Genomic DNA, 24,918 nt, shown 5'->3' with positions numbered 1-24,918 from the left:
CTCTCTTGTCGAATATACAAAATCTTCCCTGGGGTTGGTCCCAGCTACCTGAGAGCCTTTCTCCCTCCCAGACAGAGGGATGTTTGTGAGCGGGGGAAACTGAATTTCCACAGGACCGGACCAAGACTGTGGAACTCACTGCCACAAAAGCAGCGCTGGGGCCTGGCTGCCCTCAGAACAAAGGGCAATGACTTACTGAGGAAAAGCTGTGTTCTGCAGTCTCTGTCGCTCCCCAAACATACCACCCTGCTCACTAACCAGGCTCCTCCCCGCAGGCTGGAAGAGAAGGAGGCAGAGGAGATGACTCTTTTGTGTCTTTACAAATACTTGGAGGCAATTGGGTCTTACAGTGATGGAGAGCACGTCAATTACCTAGACTGCTGCTCCCCATGTTGCTGCAGGCCGTGCAGTGACTCAGTCATAGCTTCTCTATTAATGCTAACTCTCTTCTGCCCACTGTAAAGGGGAAAATTAAAGACAAGGGAAATGACCGGAGAGAGAGATTCCAGCGCCTGGACTCACCAGAGAGAAAACGACTGAAGGAGGCCTGGGACTCTGAGAGGTAACAGCTGCTCTTCCGCCTTCTTCAGGGCATCCAGGACTCCTCAGAGCTGCTGATGCTGTCAGCGGCTGGGTGCGCCAGACTGGCACGTTGTGTGTAGCTGGATGAGATGAGGTCAGCAGGGTGGATGGAGTGAAGGGTTGGATAGCTGGCTGCATTCTCTGTGTAAAGCAACATGGAGTTTTAGCCTTTCATGAATTCTCTGACCTTTCAGCGGCCTCGGTGCCAAATGTACAGTGGGGCCCTTTGAAATGAGCAACATGTGTTGGCAGAGGAGGGTGGGATTTAAAGCTGGGACCAGATCTTTGCTGGCGAAGGGAGGAGCCTGGCTACCCTGTTCCTAGGAAGTTGAGAGCCAGGTATCTGGGGCCAGGTATCACAGGTATCTGGAGCCAGGTATCTCAGTGCCATGATTTGTCTGCAGGTGCCAAGGCATACTAGGCAGAATAAAAGCCTTGGGTTTGCTAGGCTGGCTTAAAAGTGACCTGCAAAGAGGAGAAATGGGTTTGTGCTCCTTGTTTCTTTTTGATATATGAAGGTTTGGAAGGAGGCTTTTCCCTGTGTGTTTTGTGGATCAGAAAGTCAGGTCTTTGTTTTCTCTGTTTTTCCTGGAAGAGATTAGATGACTGGAGAACTTACTGTGTGTGTGATAGCATAGATACCTAAAAAATGGAACCTGACTGAAAGGGGAAGTGTTTGTTGTTCAGACTGTTGAAAGCTGTTTGGTTTTTGCTAACGATCAGTGAGAACAGTTGAAAGAAAAGCTCCCCTTGTTAATAATTGGACACCTTTACCCCTTCAGCTCAAATTTGAGAGTGTGATCCCAATTCCTCCCAGCTCAGTGTTCAAAAGGAAAACTCCAGCAAGACAGGAGGGACTTCCCATTCCTGGTATTTCCAAAGTTTATATATAAAACCGAAACCCTGTACATACACGCATGTGTACGTAAAACTTTTCAGGCCTTCTTTGGGTGTCTTAAAGAATATATTGTTAAGGATACGCACCCATTTCCCCTCCCACTCCCCTGCAAGTCACCTTGAAGCTGGACTTCAGGAGCTACGTTTTCAAAAATGTGCCTGAATTATGCATGCATAATGCACCATAGTGAACCCAAAATAAGCCTCGAACAGCATGTTTCATGCACGCAATATGGGTGCATCTTTGCAAAAAGCCCTTGATGTTATCCAAGGTGCAATCAATTCTGTGTTGAAAATCCCTGGTACCATGTTGGAAAATAGAATAAAGCTATGTGTATGGATACTTATAGTTTTCTTTTTGCAGTGACCATAACCCTGCGAGTAAAGCAAGAATCGATAGTAATAACAAAGGAAGCCGCATGTTGCAGGCTATGGGCTGGAAGGAAGGCTCAGGACTGGGACGCCAGCAGCAGGGCATGATGTCGCCAGTAGAGGTGAAACGCCTTCCTTTCCCTTCAAAATCAGATAGTACAATCCTGAATTTGGTAGCATTTCACATGCCCATCTGAAAGAAATGTGGGGGGTAGGGGATCTGCCTGGTGAGATCAGAACTGTGCACAGCTTCTGGAACAGGGAAATAGCCCCTATTCACAGATTTGTACAGTTCAAAGTCAGATGAGACCATTACATCCTTTGGTCTGACCTCCTGTATAACACAGGCCCTGACATTTCACACCGGTTCACCTGCATTGAACCCAATCACATGTGCCAGTGCTGCTTGACAAGTACAGTGGAGGGAGTTTGCCATAATGAACAATGTAGTCATTGCATTTTACCCCTTGCTGTTCAGTGTCAAATTGCGTTTGTTTGAAATAATGTGGAGATTTCTTTTAAATGTTTTGCCTTATGAGACTAGCGCATGACTAGCTGGGTGCTAGATGTGTAGTGTTGGTTACATATGTCACATGGTATTGTTTCTGTACCCTGAATGGAGGATGTATTTAACTCCACAACATAGCACGCATTGTGAATTTCGCATGTTCCGATCCAGTGTATAATTCAAAGCAGATCATCTGAGGCTCGGAATGTAACGTGTGTGCTTGAACGCTCATTGTCTCAGGCAGCAAACACACCATTCCTTCTTTGGTTCAAACATAGTCAGAAAATGTCCCCAGGTGCTCACTCTGCCCTGGCCTGGAGACCCCTGCAGCTGATGGGATGGGCACTGTAGAAAAGCCAACTCAGATTAGCCTTGGGAGGCTGACCTGCAAACAAGATTCCTCAGCTCATGACAATCCTGTCAAGCTCTCAAGGAGAAGCCACAAAGGTGGAAGGTCCTCTCCTCCCATTTCGTGTTATTACAGGGCCTTGTGCTTCATTCAGCCTCTGGAGACTTGGATCCCTGGGTTGAATTGATCAAACCTTCAGCATCCAAATAACTAGCATTTAAAAGTAAACACAACTCCCACGCTCTGTGTTGCTCTAGTTGGGTCACTCTAGTCAGGCAGTATTGCATAATACAATCACTGGCTCTGTGACATTGATCATTCACAAGGTCAGAATTCAGAGCAAGCTAGGAGAGCCTGTGGGAATCCCATGTGATGGGAGAGCAACTGAGAGTTGTGATGTTCAGACAGGTTAATGAGAAAGACTGTTCCTTGAGGGATCTGAGATTCAGCCTCTTTTCCTTTGTTCAGTGTCCTCCTCAAATCAAATTGGTTCTGATTGCCTCTATTACTGGCTGTATTACATGCTGCCACTGGCTCTTGTCCGCTCCCACCCCTCCTAGTGCTCTGAGCATCGCTGTTTCCTGGATTGGTCCCTCCCCATTGACTGCCCATGCTTTGGAGTCTGTCTTCCTAGATTGTTTGCTGTCTCGCTTTCTTTGTCCACGGCAGCATCAGCAACTCCTCCCAAATCTGTATCCTCTCGGCATGTTAGTGCACCATGTAACCCCTTTTCGAGGTCATTAGCACAGCTGTCAAATAAAGCCAAAGCAATCTCCCTGGCAACCTGTGCTGATGAGGAGAACACAAAGAATTGCTAAAACAAGTTGTCTGTATTGTTTTCAGGCAGGTCAGAAGAAGGGAGCTGGCTTAGTAACCCAAGGGAAGCCCAGCAAAAGGCAGTCCAATGAAACGTACCGGGACGCTGTCAGGAGAGTTATGTTTGCCCGCTATAAGGAACTTGAGTGAATGAAGTGGAATTCCACAAAACCCAGCTCTCTCTCTCTTTCTGTGTCACAGTCTCTCTCTTCATTTTCAAATTGTTACTGGTTTTGCTGCTAGAATTTTTTTTTAAATAAAATGGAAAATTTGTCAGTGCTGTTTCCTTATCTCCTCCCCCAAAGTCTCTGCTTTAAAAACAAACCTCACTTTGAAACCTTCCCAAGACTTCTCCAGCTGATGTCTCCTCGTCTCTCCTGGGGCTCATGCTTCCCTTTGGGTGACTGGGGCAGGACTAGAGTGGCAGTGATGGGCTTCTTTGGTCTCAGTGATGCTTCCAGAATGTTGCACACGTGATTTTTCGCCAGCTCTGCAGACGCAGAGTCACTGTCCTGCAGCAAGTTTCTTTTCCTCTTAAAAACACAGGACTTGTCAGAGTGGAGCAGAGCCAAGATCCATCAAGTCCAGCGTCCTGCCTCTGTGGGCCAGCACCAGACACTTGAGGAAGGTGTGAGAAACGCCAAAGCTGAACCCCTGTCCGAGATTAGCTTAAGCCCTGAAGCATGAGGTTATCTCCCTTCCAGGAATCATTGGTTAGCAGTAACTGTTCTAACTGGATAGTCTTGTTAGCCATATATTATTATTACTTACTTGTATCATAGCACCTAGGAGCCAGCTCTGGGCCAGGACCCCACTGTGCCAGGGCACTGTACAAACACAGACCAAACGATAGTCCCTGCCCCGAATTACTGACAGCTTACATGTCCAACACCCCTGAGTCTTATAAGCTCCTGGTCTCGGGCATGTCCAATGGCTGTGAGCTGCCCATTCCTGTCCTTGGTGTCAGGCTGGGAAGGGCTGCTCAGCCTTCCACTGCCAGCCCTACCCACATCACAACTCCAGGAGTGTGTAACTAGCCCCAGGTGTTGGAGGGCTCTGACATTGTTTGTGACCACACACACACCACTAATACAGGGCTAATAACTGTGGTTATACTTGTGTCCCTCCTGCCAGTGGCCTAGTCTGCCATGAGGTTGCCCATCTCTGACTGGTCTAGCACGCTGTTATTCTTCAAGTGATCACTCACGTCCATTCAATTTGGGGGGGTGTGCTCGCCACATGCACTGCTGCCAGAAGTTTTTCTCTCGGCAGTATCCGTAGGGGACTGGCTCTGGCCCGCCTTGGAGTGGCGTGCGTATGCCGCTCTGCTGGCCCCCGGCACCCTCAGTTCCTTCTTGCCGCCAGTGACGTTGCATGGAACGGGTGCTGTTTCAGCTAGAGCTGTTGCTTTTTGTTCATTCAAACTTTTGCCTCTTGCAAATATTACTGTATATAGTGTGATGGGTTGAATCACAGAAACCACTTTGGGACTGCCACCTGATTTGCTGGGATTACCTCTGAGCCTGTTTTCCCTGCCAGCTTGGGACCTCAGTACCTTGCCTTGTTCGAGCCAGACACACTTGTCTGCTGCAAACACAGATCCAAGTCTAAACCACGTTCCCCACAAGCTGCAGGCTTACCTGAAAACAGCTTAAGAAGTGCTCCAGTCTCCAGCACTCAGATACCCAACACCCAATGGGTTCCAAACCCCAAATAAATCCATTTTACCCTGTATAAGCTTATACAGGATAAACTCATAAATTGTTCACCCTCTATAACACTGATAGAGTTTGCTCCCCCAGGTAATAATACTTACTCTGGGTTAAAAAGTAAAAAGTGATTTTATTAAATACAAAAAGTAGGATTTAATTAGTAGGAAAGAACAAAGTGAATTACCAAGCAAAATAAAATAAAACACACAAGTCTAAGCTTAATACAGTAAAAAAAAATAAAAATTAATACAGGTAAATCTCACCCTCAGAGATGTGCCAGTAAGCTTCTTTTACAGACTAGCCTCCTTCTAGTCTGGGTCCAGCAGTCACTCACACCCCTGCAGTTACTGTCCTGTGTCCCAGTTTCTTTCAGGTATCCTTTGGGGTGGAGATGATATCTCTTGAGCCAGCTGAAGACCAAATGGAGGGGTTTTCCCAGGGGCATATATAGTCTCCCTCTTGTGGGTGGAAACGTCTCTTCTCTCCTATGCAGAATCCAAGATGGAGTTTTGGGCAAGTCACATGTCCACGCATGACTCAGCACTTTACAGGCCGACACCACATTCCCAGGAAAGCTCAGATGTGGACTGGCATCTTTCAAAGTTCATTGTCAGCTTAAGTGTTTCTTGATTGGGCACTTACTGAGAATAGTCTTTTCTCAAGAAGCTGACCAAATGCTTCACTGAGGCTACTTAAAATCAAACAAGTACACAGCCAATATTCATAACTTCGAATACAAAAGTGATACATGCATGCAAATAAGATGAATATATTCAGTAGATCATAACTTTTGCAGAGATATGTTACATGTCATATCCAGCATAAAACATATTCCAGTTATGTCATATTTACACTCATAAGCATATTTCTAGAAAGCATTATGGGGTGCGTCACATATAGTTTCCCTTTAGTTTAGTTCAACCTATTTGTTAAGTTAGACACCAAGCCCTAGTCTACACTACGAGTTTAGGTCGAATTTAGCAGCGTTGGATCGATTTAACCCTGCACCCATCCACATGATGAAGCCATTTTTGTCAACTTAAAGGGCTCTTAAAATCGATTTCTGTACTCCTCCCCGATGAGGGGATTAGTGCTGAAATCAACATAGCCGGGTCAAATTTGGGGTAGTGTGGATTCAATTTGGGGTAGTGTGGATAGTATTGGCCTCCAGGAGCTATCCCAGTGTGCTCCATTGTGACCGCTCTGGACAGCACTTTGAACTCAAATGCACTAGCCAGGTACACAGGAAAAGCCCTGGGAACTTTTGAATTTCATTTCCAAGCAACAGAAAGCTGGCATTCAATAAGTTTTGAAGTGCAGTGTGGCCTTGTCCTTCCCTCCTCCCCTCTTCCACCACCCCACCCGGTGCTTCCCTCCTCCCCAACCCCTCCTGGGCTACCTTGGCAATTATCCCCCTATTTGTGTGTTGCATTAATAAAGAATGCATGATTTTGAAACAACAATTACTTTATTGCCTCTGAAAGGGGTGATTGAAGTGGGGAGGTTGGTGGGCTTACAGGGAAGTAGAGTGAACCAAGGGGGTGGGAAACAATCAGAACTCTCACACCGTAGCCTGGCCAATCATTAAACTGGTTTTCAAAGCTTCTCTGATGTGCAGCATGTCCTGCTGTGCTCTTCTAACCACCCTGGTGTCTGGCTGTGCGGTAATCAGCAGCCAGGCAATTTGCCTCAACCTCCCATCCCCCTTACTCTCACAGCTATTGTGGAGCACACAGCAAGCAATAATAACAATGGGAATATTGGTTTTGCTGAGGTCTAACCGAGTCAGTAAACTGCACCAGCGCACTTTTAAACGTCTAAATCAGGGCCGGGCAAACTTTTTGGCCTGAGGGCCGCATCGGGTTTCGTAAATTGTATGGAGGGCCGGTTAGGGGAGGGGGTCATGGCCCAGCCCCCACCTCCTATCTACCACCACCCCCCCCGGCCAGGACTCCTGCCCCATCCAACTGCCCCATTCCCTGATGGTCCCTCTGGGACCCCTGCCCCATCCACACACACCTGCTCCCTGTCCCCTGACTGCCCCTGGGCCCCTGCCGCCCCATCCAACCCCTCCTCTCATTCCTGACGGCCCTCCCGGGACCCCTGCCCCATCCACACCCCTTCTCCCTGTCCCTGACTGCCCCCAGAACCCCTGCCCCTCACTGCCCCCTGCCACCCCACCCAACCCCCCTCCTTCCTGACTACCCCCCGGGACCCCTGCCCCATCCACCCACCCCTTCTCCCTGTCCCCGACTGCCCCCAGAACCCCTGCCCCTCACTGCCCCCTGCCACCCCATCCAACCCCCCTCCTTCCTGACTACCCCCCGGGACCCCTGCCCCATCCACCCACCCCTTCTCCCTGTCCCCGACTGCCCCCAGAACCCCTGCCCCTCACTGCCCCCTGCCACCCCATCCAACCCCCCTCCTTCCTGACTATCCCCCGGGACCCCTGCCCCCATTCAACCCCCTGTTCCCCCCAACCCCTATCCACACCCCCGACCCCTGACCACCACCCCGGACTCTCCTGCCCTCTATCCAACCCACCCTGCTCCCTGCCTCCTTACCGTGCTGCCTGGAGCACCAGTGGCTGGCAGTGTTACAGCCGCGCCACCCGGCTGGAGCCGGGACATGCCACCACCACCACCGCGCAGCTCAGAGCACTGGGTCAGGCCGGGCTCTGCAGCTCCACTGCCCAAGGAGCTCACAGCAGAGCCTTGTGCCGGCTCCGGCAGTGGAGCAAGCGAGCGAGCTGAGGCTGTGGGCGAGGGGGAACAGTGTGGGAGGGGCCGGGGGCGAGCGTCTCGGGCTAGAAGCTCGGGGGCTCAGCAGGACGGTCCCGCGGGTCGGATGTGGCCTGCAGGCCATAGTTTGCCCACCCCTGTTCTACACTCACTTGCTATCTTGCGTTTCTTCGGTGCTGCCATTTCTGGTGACTCCTGGTAACTATTTTTCTTTGCTTAATTTTGTTTAGTGGAGAAGCACCTTTTCTGTGACTGGCTCCATCTAGTGTTGAAACTGAGAAGTGCAACAGAGTTGAGCTCAAGCGCCATGTGCGGGCCATATTCAATTATATTTTCAGAATTTGCTGCGGGCCAATAAAAACTGACCCGCGGGCCGCAGTTGGCCCGCGGGCCGTAGTTTGGACACCCCTGCTCTAATGTGTCTAGGTCCCTCTGTATCCTATCCTTACCCTCCAGCGTATCAACCACTCCTCCCAGTTTAGTGTCATCTGCAAACTTGCTAAGGATGCAGTCCACACCATCCTCCAGATCGTTAATGAAGATATTGAATAAAACCGGCCCCAGCACCGACCCTTGGGGCACTCCACTTGATACCGGCTGCCAACTAGACATGGAACCATTGATCACTACCCGTTGAGCCCGACCATCTAGCCAGCTTTCTATCCACCTTACTGTCCATTCATCCAGCCCATACTACTTTAACTTGCTGGCAAGAATACTGTGGGAGACTGTATCAAAAGCTTTGCTAAAGTCCAGAAATAGCACATCCACTGCTTTCCCCTCATCCACAGAGCCGGTTATCTCGTCATAGAAGGCAATTAGGTTAGTCAGGCATGACTTGCCCTTGGTGAATCCATGCTGACTGTTCCTGATCACTTTCCCCTCCTTTAAGTGGTTCAGGATTGATCCCTTGAGGACCTGTTCCATGATTTTTCCAGGGACTGAGGTGAGACTGACTGGCCTGTAGTTCCCTGGATCTTCCTTCTTCCCTTTTTTAAAGATGGGCACTACATTAGCTTTTTTCCAGTCATCCGGGACCTCCCCCGATCGCCATGATTTTTCAAAGATAATGGCCAATGGCTCTGCAATCTCATCGGCCAACTCCTTTAGCACCCTCGGATGCAGCGCATCCGGCCCCATGGACTTGTGCTCGTCCAGCTTTCCTAAATAGCCCTGAACTACTTCTTTCTCCACAGAGAGCTGGTCACCTCCTCCCCATACCGTGCTGCAGAGTGCAGCTGCCTGGGAGCTGACCTTGTCTGTGAAGACAGAGGCAAAAAAAGCATTGAGTACACTAGCTTTCTCCACATCCTCTGTCACTAGGTTCCCTCTCTCATCCAGCAAGGGGCCCACACTTTCCTTGACTTTCTTCCTGTTGCTAACATACCTAAAGAAACCCTTCTTGTTACTCCTAACATCTCCGGCTAGCTGCAACTCCAAAGTGTGATTTGGCCTTCCTGATTTCACACCTGCATGCCTAAACAATACTTTTATATTCCTCCCTGGTTATTTGTCCAATCTTCCACTTCTTGTAAGCTGTTCTTTTGTGTTTAAGACGAACAAGGATTTCACTGTTGAGCCAAGCTGGTCTCTTGAGGTCGTTCTGAGGTCAGGGCTCGCAGCTTGGAGACTCGCCTTGTCAACGTCACCACCACCAGGAAAGCTCCCTTCCATGATAGGTGAGACAGGGAGCACGAGGTCAAAGGCTCAAAGGGCGGACCCTGAGCCTGGACAGAATCAAGTTGAGATCCCACTGAGAGGCTGGGGACTGGACTTGAGGAAAGAGTCTCTCAAGGCCTCTAAGGAACCTGTCATGTCATGGGAGAACACAGTCTGCCCCTGGATTGGCGGATGAAAGGCTGAAATGACCACCAGATGCACCCTGATAGAGGCGTGCACCAGGCCCTGGTTCCTTAAATGAAGCAGGTAGTCCAAGATTGACTGCATTAAAAAATGCAAAGGGGAGATGCCCCGTTCGGCCTCCCAGCGGGAGAACCTCTTCCACTTTGCCAGGTAGGTCTGCCTAGTTGAGGGCTTTCTACTCTCAAGGAGTACCTTCTGGGCCCCGTCTGAACAGGCCTGTTCATCCATGCAATATCCATGCCATGAGGTGGAGGGACACAAAGTTGGGATGCAAGAGTAGGCCGTGATCCTGTGACAGCAGGTCCGGTCGGTTCGGCAGGGGCCAGGGAGGGATTGCTGACAAGCTTGATAGCGTCCTGAATCAGTGCTAGCGAGGCCACGCCTGGGCGATCGTGATAACCTGCACCTTGTCCCTCTTGATTTTCGCTAGGACTTTGCTGATGAGCAGAATCGGAGGGAATGCATACATCAGGCTTCCTGCCAATGGCAGGAGGAAGGCATTCAAGAGGGAGCCCTTGCCCAGACCTCGTCTGGAGCAAAACCTGTGGCACCTCCTGTTCTGCCTGGTTGAAGATCTTGCTGGCTACCTCCAGGTGTAGAAGTCCCTGCTTAGGTGATCTACTAGCATGTTCCTGGCCCCCTGGAAGGTGACACGCTTCTAGATGGATTCCGTGGTCAATGCAGACATCTGAAAGACAGAATGCCTCTTGGCAAAGGGCTGAGGATCACACTCTGCCTTTCCTGTTGATGTAGAACATCGAGACTGTGTTGTCTGTGAGAACTCTGACCACTCTGCTCGACAGGTGAGGTAGGAAGACCGCACATGCTCTGCGCACCGCCCTGAGCTCTGACATTTGTGTGTCGTGTTGACTCCTCTGGGGACCACATGCCTTGGGCCTGGAGGGCACCCCGCCATCCAAGGCATGCGAAACCAACTCGACTGAGTGAGGAATGCTGACAAAGGGAACTCCTTCCAGGACTTCCCTGGGGTCAATCCATCATTGCAGGGAGGTAAGTACAGTCGTGAGGATGGTGATGACCTTCTCCAGGTGGTCCCTGGACTGAGAGTAGGCCATTGCTGCAGGGCTCGCATCCGGAGCCTGACATGATGTACCACATATGCACACGCCGCCATGTGACCTAGCATGCATAGGCAAATCCTGGCCGTGGTCAGGGGAAACGCAGAGAAATCTGCAATGTGGTCTGTCAGTGCCCTGAATCTCTCCAGCTGCAGGAACGCCCTTGCGCAGGTCAAGTCGAGCACCGCTCCGATGAACTCTATCCTCTGTACTGGAACTAATGTGGATTTTTTTTGTCATTCACCAACAGGCCGAGGCAACGGCACGTGGCTGGCAGCACCGCGGCATCCCCCTTGAACCTGGAGTTGTCCTTGATGAACCAGTCGTCGAGATACGGGTAGATCTGGATACCCCAACGTCTGAAGTAAGCCACTACCACTGACATGCATACCGATGGTGCTGTTGCTAGGCCAAACGGGAGGACCACGAACTGATAGTGGTTGGGACCTACCATCAACCCTCAAAGATGGCGATGTGGAAGTACACATCTTTCAGATTGAGGGCCAGGATGATGGAAGCCAGGGAGATCATGCAGAACTTCAGTTTCACTAAGTAGCAGTTCAAGCCTCACAGGTCTAGTATGGGCCGCAGACCGCCTTTGGTGATTAATAAGTATCAGGAATAGAACCCCTTGTTTCTCTCCACAGGAACTACCTCCACTGCACCCAGCTGTAGTAAACCCTCTACCTCCTATACGAGAAGATTTTCATGAGGTGTCCCTGAAGGACAGGGAGGGTGTGTGTGAAGGGTGGGTAGAAAGTAACTGAAGGGTGTAACTCTGTCACCGTACTGAGGACCCATCGCTCTGATGTTCTAGACGCCCACGCAGGGAGGAAGGAAGGAAGAAAGACGGTTGGCAAACAGAGGGGAGGAACGATCCAGGGAACAGTCCAGTAGGTTGCCCTCGGGGGTACCCACAAAAAAGACGGTTACTCACCGTTGTAACTGTTGTTCTTCGAGATGTGTTGCTCATATCCATTCCAGTTAGGTGTGCGTGCGCCGCGTGCACGCTCATCGGAAGATTTTTACCCTAGCAACACTCGGTGGGTCGGCTGGGCGCCCCCTGGAGTGGCGCCGCTATAGCGCCAGATATGTACCCCTGCCGACCCACCCGCCCCTCAGTTCCTTCTTGCCGGCTACTCCGACAGTGGGGAAGGAGGGCAGGTTTGGAATGGATATGAGCAACACATCTCGAAGAACAACAGTTACAACGGTGAGTAACCGTCTATTCTTCTTCGAGTGATTGCTCATATGTATTCCAGTTAGGTGATTCCCAAGCCTTACCTAGGCGGTGGGGTCGGAGTGAGACGTGGCAGAATGCAAGACTGCTGAGCCAAAGGCTGCATCGTATCTGGATTGTTGGACCAATGCGTAGTGTGAAGCAAAGGTGTGAATTGATGACCAGGTAGCCGCCCAACATATTTCCTGGATGGGGACATAAGCCAGGAAGGCGGCAGAAGAGGCCTGCGCTCTTGTAGAATGGGCAGTGAGATGGCTAGCGGGAACGTGAGCCAGTTCGTAACATGTTCTGATGCAGGATGTCACCCAAGATGAGATCCGTTGGGAAGAGACCGGCATGCCCTTCATGCGGTCTGCTACCGCTACAAATAGCTGAGGCGAACGCCAAAAGGGTCTTGTTCTCTCTGTATAAAAAGCGAGAGCCCTACGGACGTCCAAAGTATGTAGCTGTTGTTCCCGGCGTGATAAGTGCGGCTTCGGGAAGAAAACTGGAAGGAAGATATCCTGATTGACATGAAAAGCAGACACCACCTTAGTGTCAAAGTTAGACTCAGGACTCACAGTTTGTCAGACCACTCTGTTTTATTAGCACAGCGCTCTGCTAATAACACCCAGATAATGTGAGATAATGCAAGACACAAACTATCTTATTTATACAGATAAAAGGGTGAGAACTTAACAAGGTAACAAAGGAAGCAGAATCAGATAAGTTTACCTGGGCTAGGCATGCATATCTTATTTCCTTACTAACTATTACCCATCTTCTGTTAATGTTTCACCATTAGCATCATTGTTTATGCCTAATGTTTCTTTTCCTGGCACCTGTATTTCAACATTTCTTATTTCTGCTTAAAGGTACATACAACATTTCTTTAATCCATTCTTATTTTTACAATATAATTCATTCTACTTTCACAATCCCTCCTTTTGGTCAAGCTCACGCCATGACCAAAATTTTACGGGGTTCCACATATTAACCGTTCTTTATCTCTTTGTTCATCAGCAATATTCAAAATCATCATATTAGCACTCTGTTCTGGGGCAGTCACTTGAGTGGCATGCCTTACACAATTTTGGGTACAACAGGAGACTAACTGAAAACATACAAAAATTATTAGGATTCCAAACAGGATAGTCAGGGCTCCCTGAAACAACCAGTTTCCTATGCCAGAGAATACTTAGCCACTTCCATAAAGAACTTGGCTCTTCATGGGGAAGATATGCGATTTGTTCTAAGTGGCTAGCGTGATCTATTACCTCATTGGTATCGTCAGGTATAAACACACAACATTGTTTTCCAATGAGAGCACAGGTCCCTCCTTTGGCCGCCAGCACTATGTACAATGCCTGACGGTTTTGGAGGCCACCTGTCAGATTGCCCCTGTTTCTTTGGCCAGGGCTCTTAAACTTTCTCCAGTTTTATTTGCCATTATTTTAACTACTTCTTTTAACCTCAGGAGCCTTTTTTTTTTTTTTGCCTGGTGTATTACTCCCCCAAGTGGGTTAAAGGAACTGCCAATAGTCTTTTCCCAGGTGTCATTACTGTTCCATATTGTGTTAAACGGACAAGGTCCTCCAGTGAGGTCTGGGGAATTGAGTGGGATAGCCAGGACAGGAACATCAGTTTGAGAGTGGGCTGGGATGTGGCTGCAGACCCAGCATTTAGAAATATTAAGGGTCTGAGCTATCCACACTTGCTGCTGGATAAAAGAATTGTCATTGTGGACTCCCCAGACCTTCAGACACCAACAGCCGAGGAACAGGCACCACCAGAGGCGCATGTTGGAGGCAGGGCCCTTCTGGTTCTGACAACCTCAACTGAGGGAACTGTAGTCACAGTTTTATGTCCACCAGGCAGCAGGCGCTAGGCTCACTACTGCTTTTTCTTGGGCCTTGCTTTAGGTAGTCGTCTGCTTCTGGCAACCCTTATGAGAACGTAGATTGTAAGGTATTGCAGGCTGTTCCTCTACGTCATCTTCTGGAGTCAAAATTGACTCTGCGTGGTCCTGAGGTGATGATTGGTTCGCTGGGGGTGGTGCATTCTTACACGGCAAAGCATGTATTCATGCTGCGGATGCCAGACAGTTTAACAGCTGTCTGGGTAGTAAGCAGTGCCTGATGATTCTTTGATACTCTTTAAGTCTTTTTGCTTCTTTCCTTGACTCTGGCTATAACAATGGCCTTTGCACCTTATCTTTTCCTGATGCATTCATTCCTCATTCACACAAACAGATTGAGAATACAAACAGTAGTATTTTATATCGAGCAAAAAGGCATTGCAAATTAAACCTTGCTAAGTTTTACAATTAATAACCAAGACAATTTACATTGAGACCCAGGCCTTCAATGTTTCTCTAATTTACTTAACATAGACACAATAGAGAATCCTGTCTCTTACTACCTAAATCTTAAAACAAAAAGTTAGAGAGGGCCCAATTTGTAATGCATATGGGAAAACAGAATCTTACAGTCCCAGAGGGTCATTTCTTTCTGCTATTCAAAAAGGATGGCTAGCAGGATGAAATCAAATTATACATTATAAAGTCCAGCTCCTACATATCCCCCTTTTGACACTAAGATTATCAATCGCCAGTGTCACTTCTTATGTAGTAAAAATACTGGGAGGTGATTTGGGCCTGAGGCTCTAGCTTTGCATACATTTGTTTTATTCACCAGCATATTTTAAACATTTCAGTTAAACACATACAATTTAAAACCAAAAACAATTAGGGGTAGTAACATTAGTATGCCAGTAGTTGTGGGAGTCTATCCAGATAATATGAATGGTTCTGTTTCCCACATTGTTTTGTTTGTTTGTTTTTAGGAACTATGTTACCTTTTAACCTTTTAAAACAGATAATTGGTAACTGTTTGCCATTTAATGCCAAGACTGATAGAGAACTCAGCTAAATCAGTGCTTACAGTAAGCTGAGACTTTTTGGTTGTGGCAAATAGTAAATGTGATTATTGGTAAACACAGTACTTACATTACATGTACATTTGTCCTCTGGTGGGTTGCTAACACTTTTATTCTTTTAAAACACTTCTTTCCAAGAATTAACACATACATTGCCCGTTTTATACAATACTTTGGTCTAATTATTAATTTTATTCCACATACAGGATCCTAGTGAGATGTCTTTACTACAGGGCTTTGGAGCAACAGGCATGGATAAGCATACCCACTTTTGAGGAGTTCACTTGGTACAACCTTTAGTGTCCAATAGTTTCCCTTCCTCCCCAGCCCACTGGCTTGAGGTTTGAGGTAGCCAGAAGGATCCCAGGTGCAATCTGTGGAGTGGGCTAACTTTCCATCTCTTTGCTTCCAGAGCCTGTTGGTGTGCAATTTTAACAATTTCTTCACTTAACAAATTTTGTCTTACCGTACTGGAGACATACTGCATCCAGTTATATTGATAGGTATTAAACAATTATTTTTTTCTTTGCTTTAACAGATGTATTAAAACCTTAATATTTTCTGATATTACCCAAAACATCTTATGTTCTAAATATCTGCATTTTAGTACATTCCATAGCTATTGCAGTATGTTGTGTTTTTTTTTTAAATTATTTGTTTTTGTAATAGGTTGTTCTGTAGCTGGTATTAGCTTTTTCTGATTTTCTGAAAGACAAAAATAACATTTTTCTACCCCTTTCAGGGTGGCATTGATTGTTGCTTAAAATATTCCTTTCTTTTACAAATACCCTTGCTGATTGCAAGTAAAACAGAGGAATTACCCCCATATTTTCCTGTGTGTTTTTTTTTTTTTTTTAATATAGGCAGGCCAGGTTTTAATGGATTTTACTTTTTAAGGGTTATGGGGAAATTATTTCACTGATTAGTTATTAAATTCATGAGGTGGTGTACCTCAAGTTTTTCTTCTTATATAGCAGACCAAGTTTGTAATGTTTTTCCTGCTGTGTTAAGCTTTAAGTTTATTCACAGGTAATAGCTGAGAAGCATCATTACCATATTACCTTAAAGGATTTTTCCAAAAATCATACACACTATATGTTGTTACCGGGGTACTTACTAACATTAAATTTATTTCAATGTTTAATATTAACAATAACATTTAGCATCAAATCTCTTAAAGGGATCTTGTTATACCATGTCTTTTATTTAGGCAATTTCTTTTGTGCTAGCAGTTTTCACCTTCCTTTATCAGTTAGGTAATTTGCTTCAACACAAGCTTGGCTTTTGGATTCAAAGCCGTCAGCAGAGCTCAGAGACTCTGTCTTAAAAGGGACACAATCAACTTCCACCAGAGTTTTGATTTCTTTCCACTTTCAACTCCTGCTTACAAAACACACACAGATGTGAAAAAGAAAACAGTCTATTGCGGCTCTTTTTGGAGCCCTAATAGGATTTTAATTCAGTAGCATATTTCATTTGTATTTCTTTTACCCCTTTTTACAATATACACTGCACATGTCCTAGGGAAAAAGCACATTCCTTCTATACTACAACTTTTTTTTTTTTTAAACATTAGCCATATCAATTTTTACATACAATGTAACTTTCTTTTTTTTCTTACAGAGTTTTCATGTACCCTTATCAAAAGTGACAGTCTGATTACACAGAGCCATTTTAAGGCTCAGTATTTTTAACATTGCTTCTTTTTGTTTTATGCACCTCACCTTTGCTGTTGCTTCAGAGGGGCACTGTTAAATTTTTTTTTTCTTTCACTACAGCTCTTATCTGCTATTGTTACAAAAAAAAAACAAAAACACCAACAACCAATCAAACAAAAAGACTCCAGAATCTCTCCCTATTCTCCTGATTTTGACTGCCCTATTGCAGCCATGACTTGGTTTTTATTTAAAAAAATTTTTTAACCCCTTAAGGGTTAAATGCTAAATCCCAAAGCCAAACAACACTAATTACCTGTGTCTTGCAAAAAGGTCTGTCAGTTTTGCAACTTTGAATTAAGAGTCAAATGAATTTTTAATGGCATTAAAAACAAAAACAAAACCAATTTATCTTACACCTACAAAACAGGAGTTTTACAAACCAGATGTGCTGGTTTAGATTTTTAGAACTTTACATATTTTCACAGACAAATAGATACATACACATTTTCTTTTCCTTAACATTCCTTTACACTTTTTTTTTTTTACATAGCTCTATATATATTTGGATTATTTACAGGCACTCTTTTGGAAAAGGGCCCATTTTCCCTTCAGAATGGCTGCAAAGAAACCAAGAATTCTCTCTTTAACATGGTCCTTTTTAACATTTTCACAAAGTTTAACTGCTTAATTCTCTCCAGCCTTTGTAGAGTTAACTTTTCACTCTCTTTCCATAAATCACTTGTTTATCTCCCAAAATAACACCTTTATCACCTCAGATTTCACCATTTTAAGTATTGTTCCAGGGGTTCATGCCTGCACTTACTGCTTTTCTTACTCCTTACACTATGCCCTTAGGGCTTCCAACCTGTTTTTCAGTTTCTTTATCTGTTGCTTGCCTGCTATTCTGGGCCTGATCCTGCTCTTTTTTTTTTTTCCCTCCAATGAACCGTTTGTGAGTGATATTGTGGTCACTTCACAATTTTGAAATAAATGTTCAAGGAAAGGGACCAGGAAGGGTGGGGGCTAGTTGAGAAGCCCACCTTCTTTGCTGAATTGGTAGTGGAACACTAAAGAATCAGTTTTTGAGGCTGTGACGTTATGACTGTGATATAATATCTCATTGAAAGGGGAAAGGGCCAGAAAGAGTTAATTAACTCATAGACTGACCTGACCCATGGGTGAACCTTGAGGACGGGTTAGGAAGATATGTAAATGACTAGAGCTTTGAAATGCAAGTCTGCATTGTTAGAGGTAGAAGGGGAAATGTTTGCTCAGGTCTTGTGATGCAAGCAAACAAGTCTTGTCTATTGCTATAGTTTTAATTCAAAGATCAAAAGAGGAATATTAACATTTATGATGATACTTGAGTGAAATAGTATTATTGTCTATGTGTCTCTTTGAAGGTTGTGCTAACCTGTATCTGAACTGTTTAATGGATAAATTACTCTGTGCTAATTGCCAGGATGTTTGGGAGAAGAAGTTAAGCCTATTGTTTTCTCAGGCCGAAAGGCTGCTGGAAATGTATAAGAACCTGGGACACGATCCTTCTTCATCTCAGATCTGCTTTGGGTTTCAAGAGGGGGAAACCTTAAGCCGTAAGGATTGAGATCCCCAGTCATTGACTGGAGCCACCCTGAATATGGAAATTGGACTATAACCTATGGACTATTTCTAAAAGGACTTTTGGCAACTACAAGCTTATCTCTGCTGTGTATCTGAATCTCAAGAATTGAATTCAAGTCTGTCTGTAGATTAATCTTTTAACCAACACTCTCTCTCTTTTCTTTTTAAAATAAATTTTAGCTTGGTTAATAAGAATTGGCTATAGCGTGTATTTTGGGTAAGATCTAAATTATAATTGAACCTGGGTATGTGGCTGATCCTTTGGGATTGGAAGAACCTTTTCTTTTATATGATGAAGTAAGATTCTTAGGAATCATCATCATATCTGACAGGTGTGTCTGGACGGAGGCCTGAGGCTGGGCACTTTAAGGGAACTGCATGGTTTGGACTTCTAAGTGACCAGTAAGGTACTGTAGAAGCTGTTTCGTGCTGGTTGGTAAATCTAAGTATTGGAATAACCACCAGCATTTGGGGTTTGTCTGCCCTGTTTGGTTTGCAGTTCACCCTAATTGAGTGACCTCAGCTGGCTCCCACGGGCAGCACTGTCACAGTGGCGTAGTCGTGCAAGGATCCACAGAACCAGGTCAATTAAACTTTGGGTCAGAACCCCGTGCTATCCAAATTGGAATTTTGGTATTGAGAGTTTGGTTGGTTAAAAACCATGAGCCAGAGAGCAACAGCAGAAGCAATGAATCTGCAAGCCCTGATGGACAGCCTGCAGTTTGAATATGAGCAAAAACTGGCAGAAATTCGAATGAAAGAGAAGCAAGCCTTGGCCCAGCTGGAGAAAGAGGCTGCTGAGAGAAAAGAAAGAAGAGAAGAAAGAGCTCGTAAGGGGCGTCTGGAGCTACTGGCTGCTGAGGAGAAAGCTCGACAGAGGCAACAGGAGCTGGAACAGGAGACCCAGAAGATGCAACAAGAAACTGCTAGACTCCAGCTCCAAGTCAAAAAAGCAAGGGAAGAACAGCAGAAACTGTATCCTCTTGAAAATCCAGTTTATAACTGTGTGGATATGTGGTATTACTCTGGGCAGTTTTCTGTGTTTAACCAGTTTTGCTATGGCTATGCAGAGGGGGATTCTAACCTGGTGGGAAATAGCTGTTTGTCTGTGAATGAAGTTTCTGAATGTCTGTCTAATGTCTCAGAAGTGAATCTGGAATTAGATCAGGAGCAGAAAAATCTCATTGGTGAGGAGAATATTTCTCAGAAGCAGATTAAAGTAGATGGTCAGGTGAAAGCCCTAACTGAGGAAGGAAAGGGTAGATCTGTGATGGGTGATGGATTGGTGGCTAGTACAGCTTGTAAAAGTGAACCTAAAATGGGTAACTGTGATTTGCTGGAAGTAGCTCAGTGTAGTGAAAAGAGCAGCAGTTTATCTGTTGGGAGTGGCAATGTGCCTGGCAGGGAAAGTCTGGATAAGCCTAGGCAGCCTTGTGAGCTGATGGCTTTGTCCAGTCAGCAGTTTGGGAAGGGAGGGATAGTGGAAGATGAGTGTCCCTATCCCTTACCTGTGTCCTGTGTGGAGAAATGTGACAGTGAAGGGAATGTGCCTGTGTCTGTCAGGGGTATTGACTTGCCTATGGAGGGAGCTACCTGGGTCTCCAAGCAGTTGTCTGTGAACAGCCCTGTGTGCTGGGACCAGGGAAGTAACATTCCAAGCTGTGTGTCTAGTGGAGGAGAATGTGTCTCCAGCTTTTCTGTGTCTGTGGAGCAGACAGAAGGGGCCTTTCAGCCTGTGATGGTTGAGGGTGATTCAGCTGTCTCGGAGTTGGTTGTAAATACAGCTAAAGCCCAGGAAGGGAATGGTCCTAAGTTTGTGTCTACTGGGGAGAATGGCACTGTAACTAGGTTGCATCCAGTTAGTGTCTTAGCAAAATCCCAGAGACCAGACAATTCTGGTGCTTATAGTTTGCCAGTTGCTAATGTGTGGTTGGAAAAGGGTGCAGCAACTCTGTCTGATCAGGGTGATATCCCAGCCAGGGCACAAGGAGAGCATGAAGGTGATTTAATTGTGTTACCTGCTGGCAGTTTAACAACTTGTAACAAGGAAGAAATAATTCCTAAACTTGTGGGTGTTGAGCCTGACAACATGCAAGTTGCCAGTGACTATGAGGAAAGTTGCAGAGGGAAGGAGAGAACCTCTAACCTTTTATCTAGTGAGTCTATGAGTTTGCCTAAAAGGGAATTGTCTAGAAATCTGCCTGATGGGCCAAAGGTGATCATGGATGTAAGTAAAACCCAAAAAGAGTCTGTTGTGGCTCAGGAAAGTGTTCCTTTAGAGCAAGCCCTGGGTGAAGAGGGTAAGAGCAGAATTTCTGTGAAAGGTAAATTGTTGCTTAGAAAAGCTGCTAAGGAGAGAAATCCTCCTGGTAATCTGTGCAAGCAGTTTACTGCGACTAAAGGGTGTGAAAGTAATTTAATCAAAAAAGTTTCATTTCCTAACAGCCAGAAATTTTCTGTTGTGAATGGATCCACTGACTTTCCTTTTGAGAGATCCAGTGTGGGTAGCTTAGAGAAGGTCTCAGATGGAGTAGGAGCTGTTAAGAAAGTTGAGCAGCCATATAACCAGGTGGCTGTGTGTGGCCAGCCTGTTGAAAAGACCATGGTGTTGGGACAGGACTGTCTCCATGCTGATTCTGTAAGTAACCAGTCTGTGCTTCAGGATTTAAAAAGAAATTTGGTTACTGGTGTTTCAAAGCAGAACAGTTTTATGGCTGAATGCTTGAGGATGCAGGGGAAAGCAAGTGAACTCTCACCCTCAAACTATTTGGAATTGTGTGATATCTCTGTAAAACAAAGTCCAGCCTTGGAATGGGTAGCAGCTAAAAATCTAAAAGCTAGTGTCTGTGTTGATGCAAATTACTTGGCTGGCAGGGAGAAGAAAGACTTGCTAATAGCTGTTAGCAAACAGAGCCCACCCCATCAGCCAGTGAATTCTGTTAAACAAAAGAAATCAGGGTTTAATCCTTCAGGACAAGGAGAAAAGAAAAAAATTAATTTTGCAAAGGAAAGCCACAGGGTAACCCTAAAAGGCCCAAACCCCAATGGTATTGAGCCAAAGGTGTGGCATAGCAAACATGATGGTAGATGGACACCTGCAATAAATTTGTTGTTATTGCTGATGGTAATGTTTGTAACTAATGTGTTGCTATTACCAAGAAATGTAAAAATGTACAATGTGCCTAATCTTATGGTAAATCCCTTGAACATGTTAAAAGTAATGCATAAGAACCCACTTTATGTTAAAAGGCCTGGTTATACTAATGTTTCACTGTTAGTGCCTATAAACAGTCTTGGAACTTTTCATAGGAGAAAAGACATTCCAGACCTAATGTGCTGTGTTAAAAGGGAAACTGAGGCACACTACCATATTGCTTGCATGGCTAAATGCCAAGATTCCTGTACAATGAACAACATTAATATCTACATTGGTTTAATGTTAATTGGGTTCCAGGCATTTGCCAAAGCTTGTATAAATAAAATAGCTAGTTTCTTTAGCTCTTGGCAAGATCACATGAAACATACAGGAACCCTGCTGCAAGAGCAGATCCAATCCACTATTGTTCTAACCAAGTTTTACCTTAAGTTCATAAAAAGATTCAATCATGTTATTGAACATGAGTTGGGTAAACCATTTCTGTTATACAGTGACATGGCTTCTAACCCAATACAAGCTGTAATAAAACAAAACCCAGGATGGGGAGCTTTTGGGATGCAGTCAGTGATGTTTGTGTCATCCCTTCCTGCATCAATTTTGCGTTGGGGGTGTGACGTTATGACTGTGATATAATATCTCATTGAAAGGGGAAAGGGCCAGAAAGAGTTAATTAACTCATAGACTGACCTGACCCATGGGTGAACCTTGAGGACGGGTTAGGAAGATATGTAAATGACTAGAGCTTTGAAATGCAAGTCTGCATTGTTAGAGGTAGAAGGGGAAATGTTTGCTCAGGTCTTGTGATGCAAGCAAACAAGTCTTGTCTATTGCTATAGTTTTAATTCAAAGATCAAAAGAGGAATATTAACATTTATGATGATACTTGAGTGAAATAGTATTATTGTCTATGTGTCTCTTTGAAGGTTGTGCTAACCTGTATCTGAACTGTTTAATGGATAAATTACTCTGTGCTAATTGCCAGGATGTTTGGGAGAAGGAGTTAAGCCTATTGTTTTCTCAGGCCGAAAGGCTGCTGGAAATGTATAAGAACCTGGGACACGATCCTTCTTCATCTCAGATCTGCTTTGGGTTTCAAGAGGGGGAAACCTTAAGCCGTAAGGATTGAGATCCCCAGTCATTGACTGGAGCCACCCTGAATATGGAAATTGGACTATAACCTATGGACTATTTCTAAAAGGACTTTTGGCAACTACAAGCTTATCTCTGCTGTGTATCTGAATCTCAAGAATTGAATTCAAGTCTGTCTGTAGATTAATCTTTTAACCAACACTCTCTCTCTTTTCTTTTTAAAATAAATTTTAGCTTGGTTAATAAGAATTGGCTATAGCGTGTATTTTGGGTAAGATCTAAATTATAATTGAACCTGGGTATGTGGCTGATCCTTTGGGATTGGAAGAACCTTTTCTTTTATATGATGAAGTAAGATTCTTAGGAATCATCATCATATCTGACAGGTGTGTCTGGACGGAGGCCTGAGGCTGGGCACTTTAAGGGAACTGCATGGTTTGGACTTCTAAGTGACCAGTAAGGTACTGTAGAAGCTGTTTCGTGCTGGTTGGTAAATCTAAGTATTGGAATAACCACCAGCATTTGGGGTTTGTCTGCCCTGTTTGGTTTGCAGTTCACCCTAATTGAGTGACCTCAGCTGGCTCCCACGGGCAGCACCGTCACAGAGGCAGAGAACAAAGGGGAACAGAACAAGGGGCTTTTTGTCCTTTTTACAATGAGATGGGAGTATTAAGGGGGTTGGATCGATCCAGGGTGGGTTTTTGAGAACGGGGTAAAGGGGAGCGCTCGGTCTGGTGGTGGGAGAGGAGGCTTTTAATAAAGCTTTCAACTTATTATTTGAATATTTGAGAGAGGCGAGTTTTTGATTTTGTCCAGCTACGATTTGCCTCTTCCCACCACTGAATGAAACAATTAACCTCTTCTTTAGCCAATTTAGTTTTAGGTTGGCCGAGTTTGTCCTTTAAGACGTCCACTCGGTCTTGTTCCAAGATTTTAACAGTGGCCACTGAGTTTTGGGATCCCCCTGAGTTAGCCTAGACCATTTTTCCAGAAATTTACAGGAGTCCGGACCCTTCTTACAGGAGTCTGGACCCATCCTAAATACATAAAATGAGCCGGCGTTCGTTTAGGGAACTGTCCCGACTTAGACATCTGGTTACCCATACAGGAGGACTTCACACACCAATCGCACAAGAAGGAAATTCAGGTTTGTGAGAGCAATGCCCGGTGCAACACACAAAAGGAGCCCACAGGCTACTGCCTCAATTGCCCTTGCTTTCACACCCAGGGATTTACCCGAAGTGTGGTGCGGCTGCAATTGTGCAGATTCCACTCACTCAGACCGCAGGGACAGGAACCCCTTGGTTGGCCGATCCCCGGACGGAGATGGCATCCAGACTCAAACACTCCACAGGAGGACGGATAGACACAGAGACAGAACAGTCCTCAGTCCGGACAAACACAGAAATAATTACCTGACCAGATTCCTGATGTCAGATCCCGGGATCCCTACCAGAACAGAGTGGGAACCAACAGGTTCAATGGCGTAGACTTCACTGTGGTCGTGCACCTTTCCGTTCTGGTGGAGGACCGCTCGGGCCAAATGCCCAGGTGCCGGCTGCCACGGTCATCCTACAAAAACAGTCAGGAATCACACAGCCCTAGTGAAGACGGTTGCCATCTCGGTGGAACCTCCAAATTGTCAAAGTTAGACTCAGGACTCACAGTTTGTCAGACCACTCTGTTTTATTAGCACAGCGCTCTGCTAATAACACCCAGATAATGTGAGCCCCATGCAAGACACAAACTATCTTATTTATACAGATAAAAGGGTGAGAACTTAACAAGGTAACAAAGGAAGCAGAATCAGATAAGTTTACCTGGGCTAGGCATGCATATCTTATTTCCTTACTAACTATTACCCATCTTCTGTTAATGTTTCACCATTAGCACCATTGTTTATGCCTAATGTTTCTTTTCCTGGCACCTGTATTTCAACATTTCTTATTTCTGCTTAAAGGTACATACAACATTTCTTTAATCCATTCTTATTTTTACAATATAATTCATTCTACTTTCACATTAGGGAGGAAGGAGGGGTGTGGCCGCAGTTGCACCTTGTCCTTATGGAAGACCGTATAAGGGGGATCAGCTGTCAAGGCATGAAGCTCGGAGACTCGCCTCGCTAAGGTGATAGCGACGAGGAAGGTATAGCAGGGAACAGGTGGCCATAGGCTCGAAGGGGGCCCCCATAAGCTTGGTCAACACAAGGTTTAAGTCCCAGGTAGGGGTTGGGCGTCGGACCTGCGGATACAGCCGTTCCAGTCCCTTAAGGAACCTGGAAACCATAGGGTGGGAAAAAATAGAATGGCCACT

The 24,918-nt window shown here is 45.6% G+C and overlaps 1 protein-coding gene across 1 annotated transcript in view; it reads left to right on the top strand.

The window, feature by feature from the left end:
• Positions 1 to 3,800, top strand: part of RBM6 (RNA binding motif protein 6) — a 155,533-nt gene extending 151,733 nt beyond the window's left edge. The window contains exons 20-22 of the mRNA XM_045023212.1: positions 465 to 562; positions 1,844 to 1,973; positions 3,552 to 3,800. Of these exons, the coding sequence (XP_044879147.1) occupies positions 465 to 562; positions 1,844 to 1,973; positions 3,552 to 3,674 (351 nt within the window). The 3' untranslated portion in view covers positions 3,675 to 3,800. The remainder of the gene's footprint in view (positions 1 to 464; positions 563 to 1,843; positions 1,974 to 3,551) is intronic.
• The last annotated feature ends 21,118 nt before the right edge of the window (positions 3,801 to 24,918 follow it).

The sequence above is a fragment of the Mauremys mutica genome, chromosome 7 (assembly GCF_020497125.1).
Source record: "Mauremys mutica isolate MM-2020 ecotype Southern chromosome 7, ASM2049712v1, whole genome shotgun sequence".
NCBI lineage: Eukaryota > Metazoa > Chordata > Testudines > Geoemydidae > Mauremys > Mauremys mutica.
Note: the sequence above shows the minus strand (reverse complement) of the source record. Positions and strands in the feature narration are given on the sequence as shown.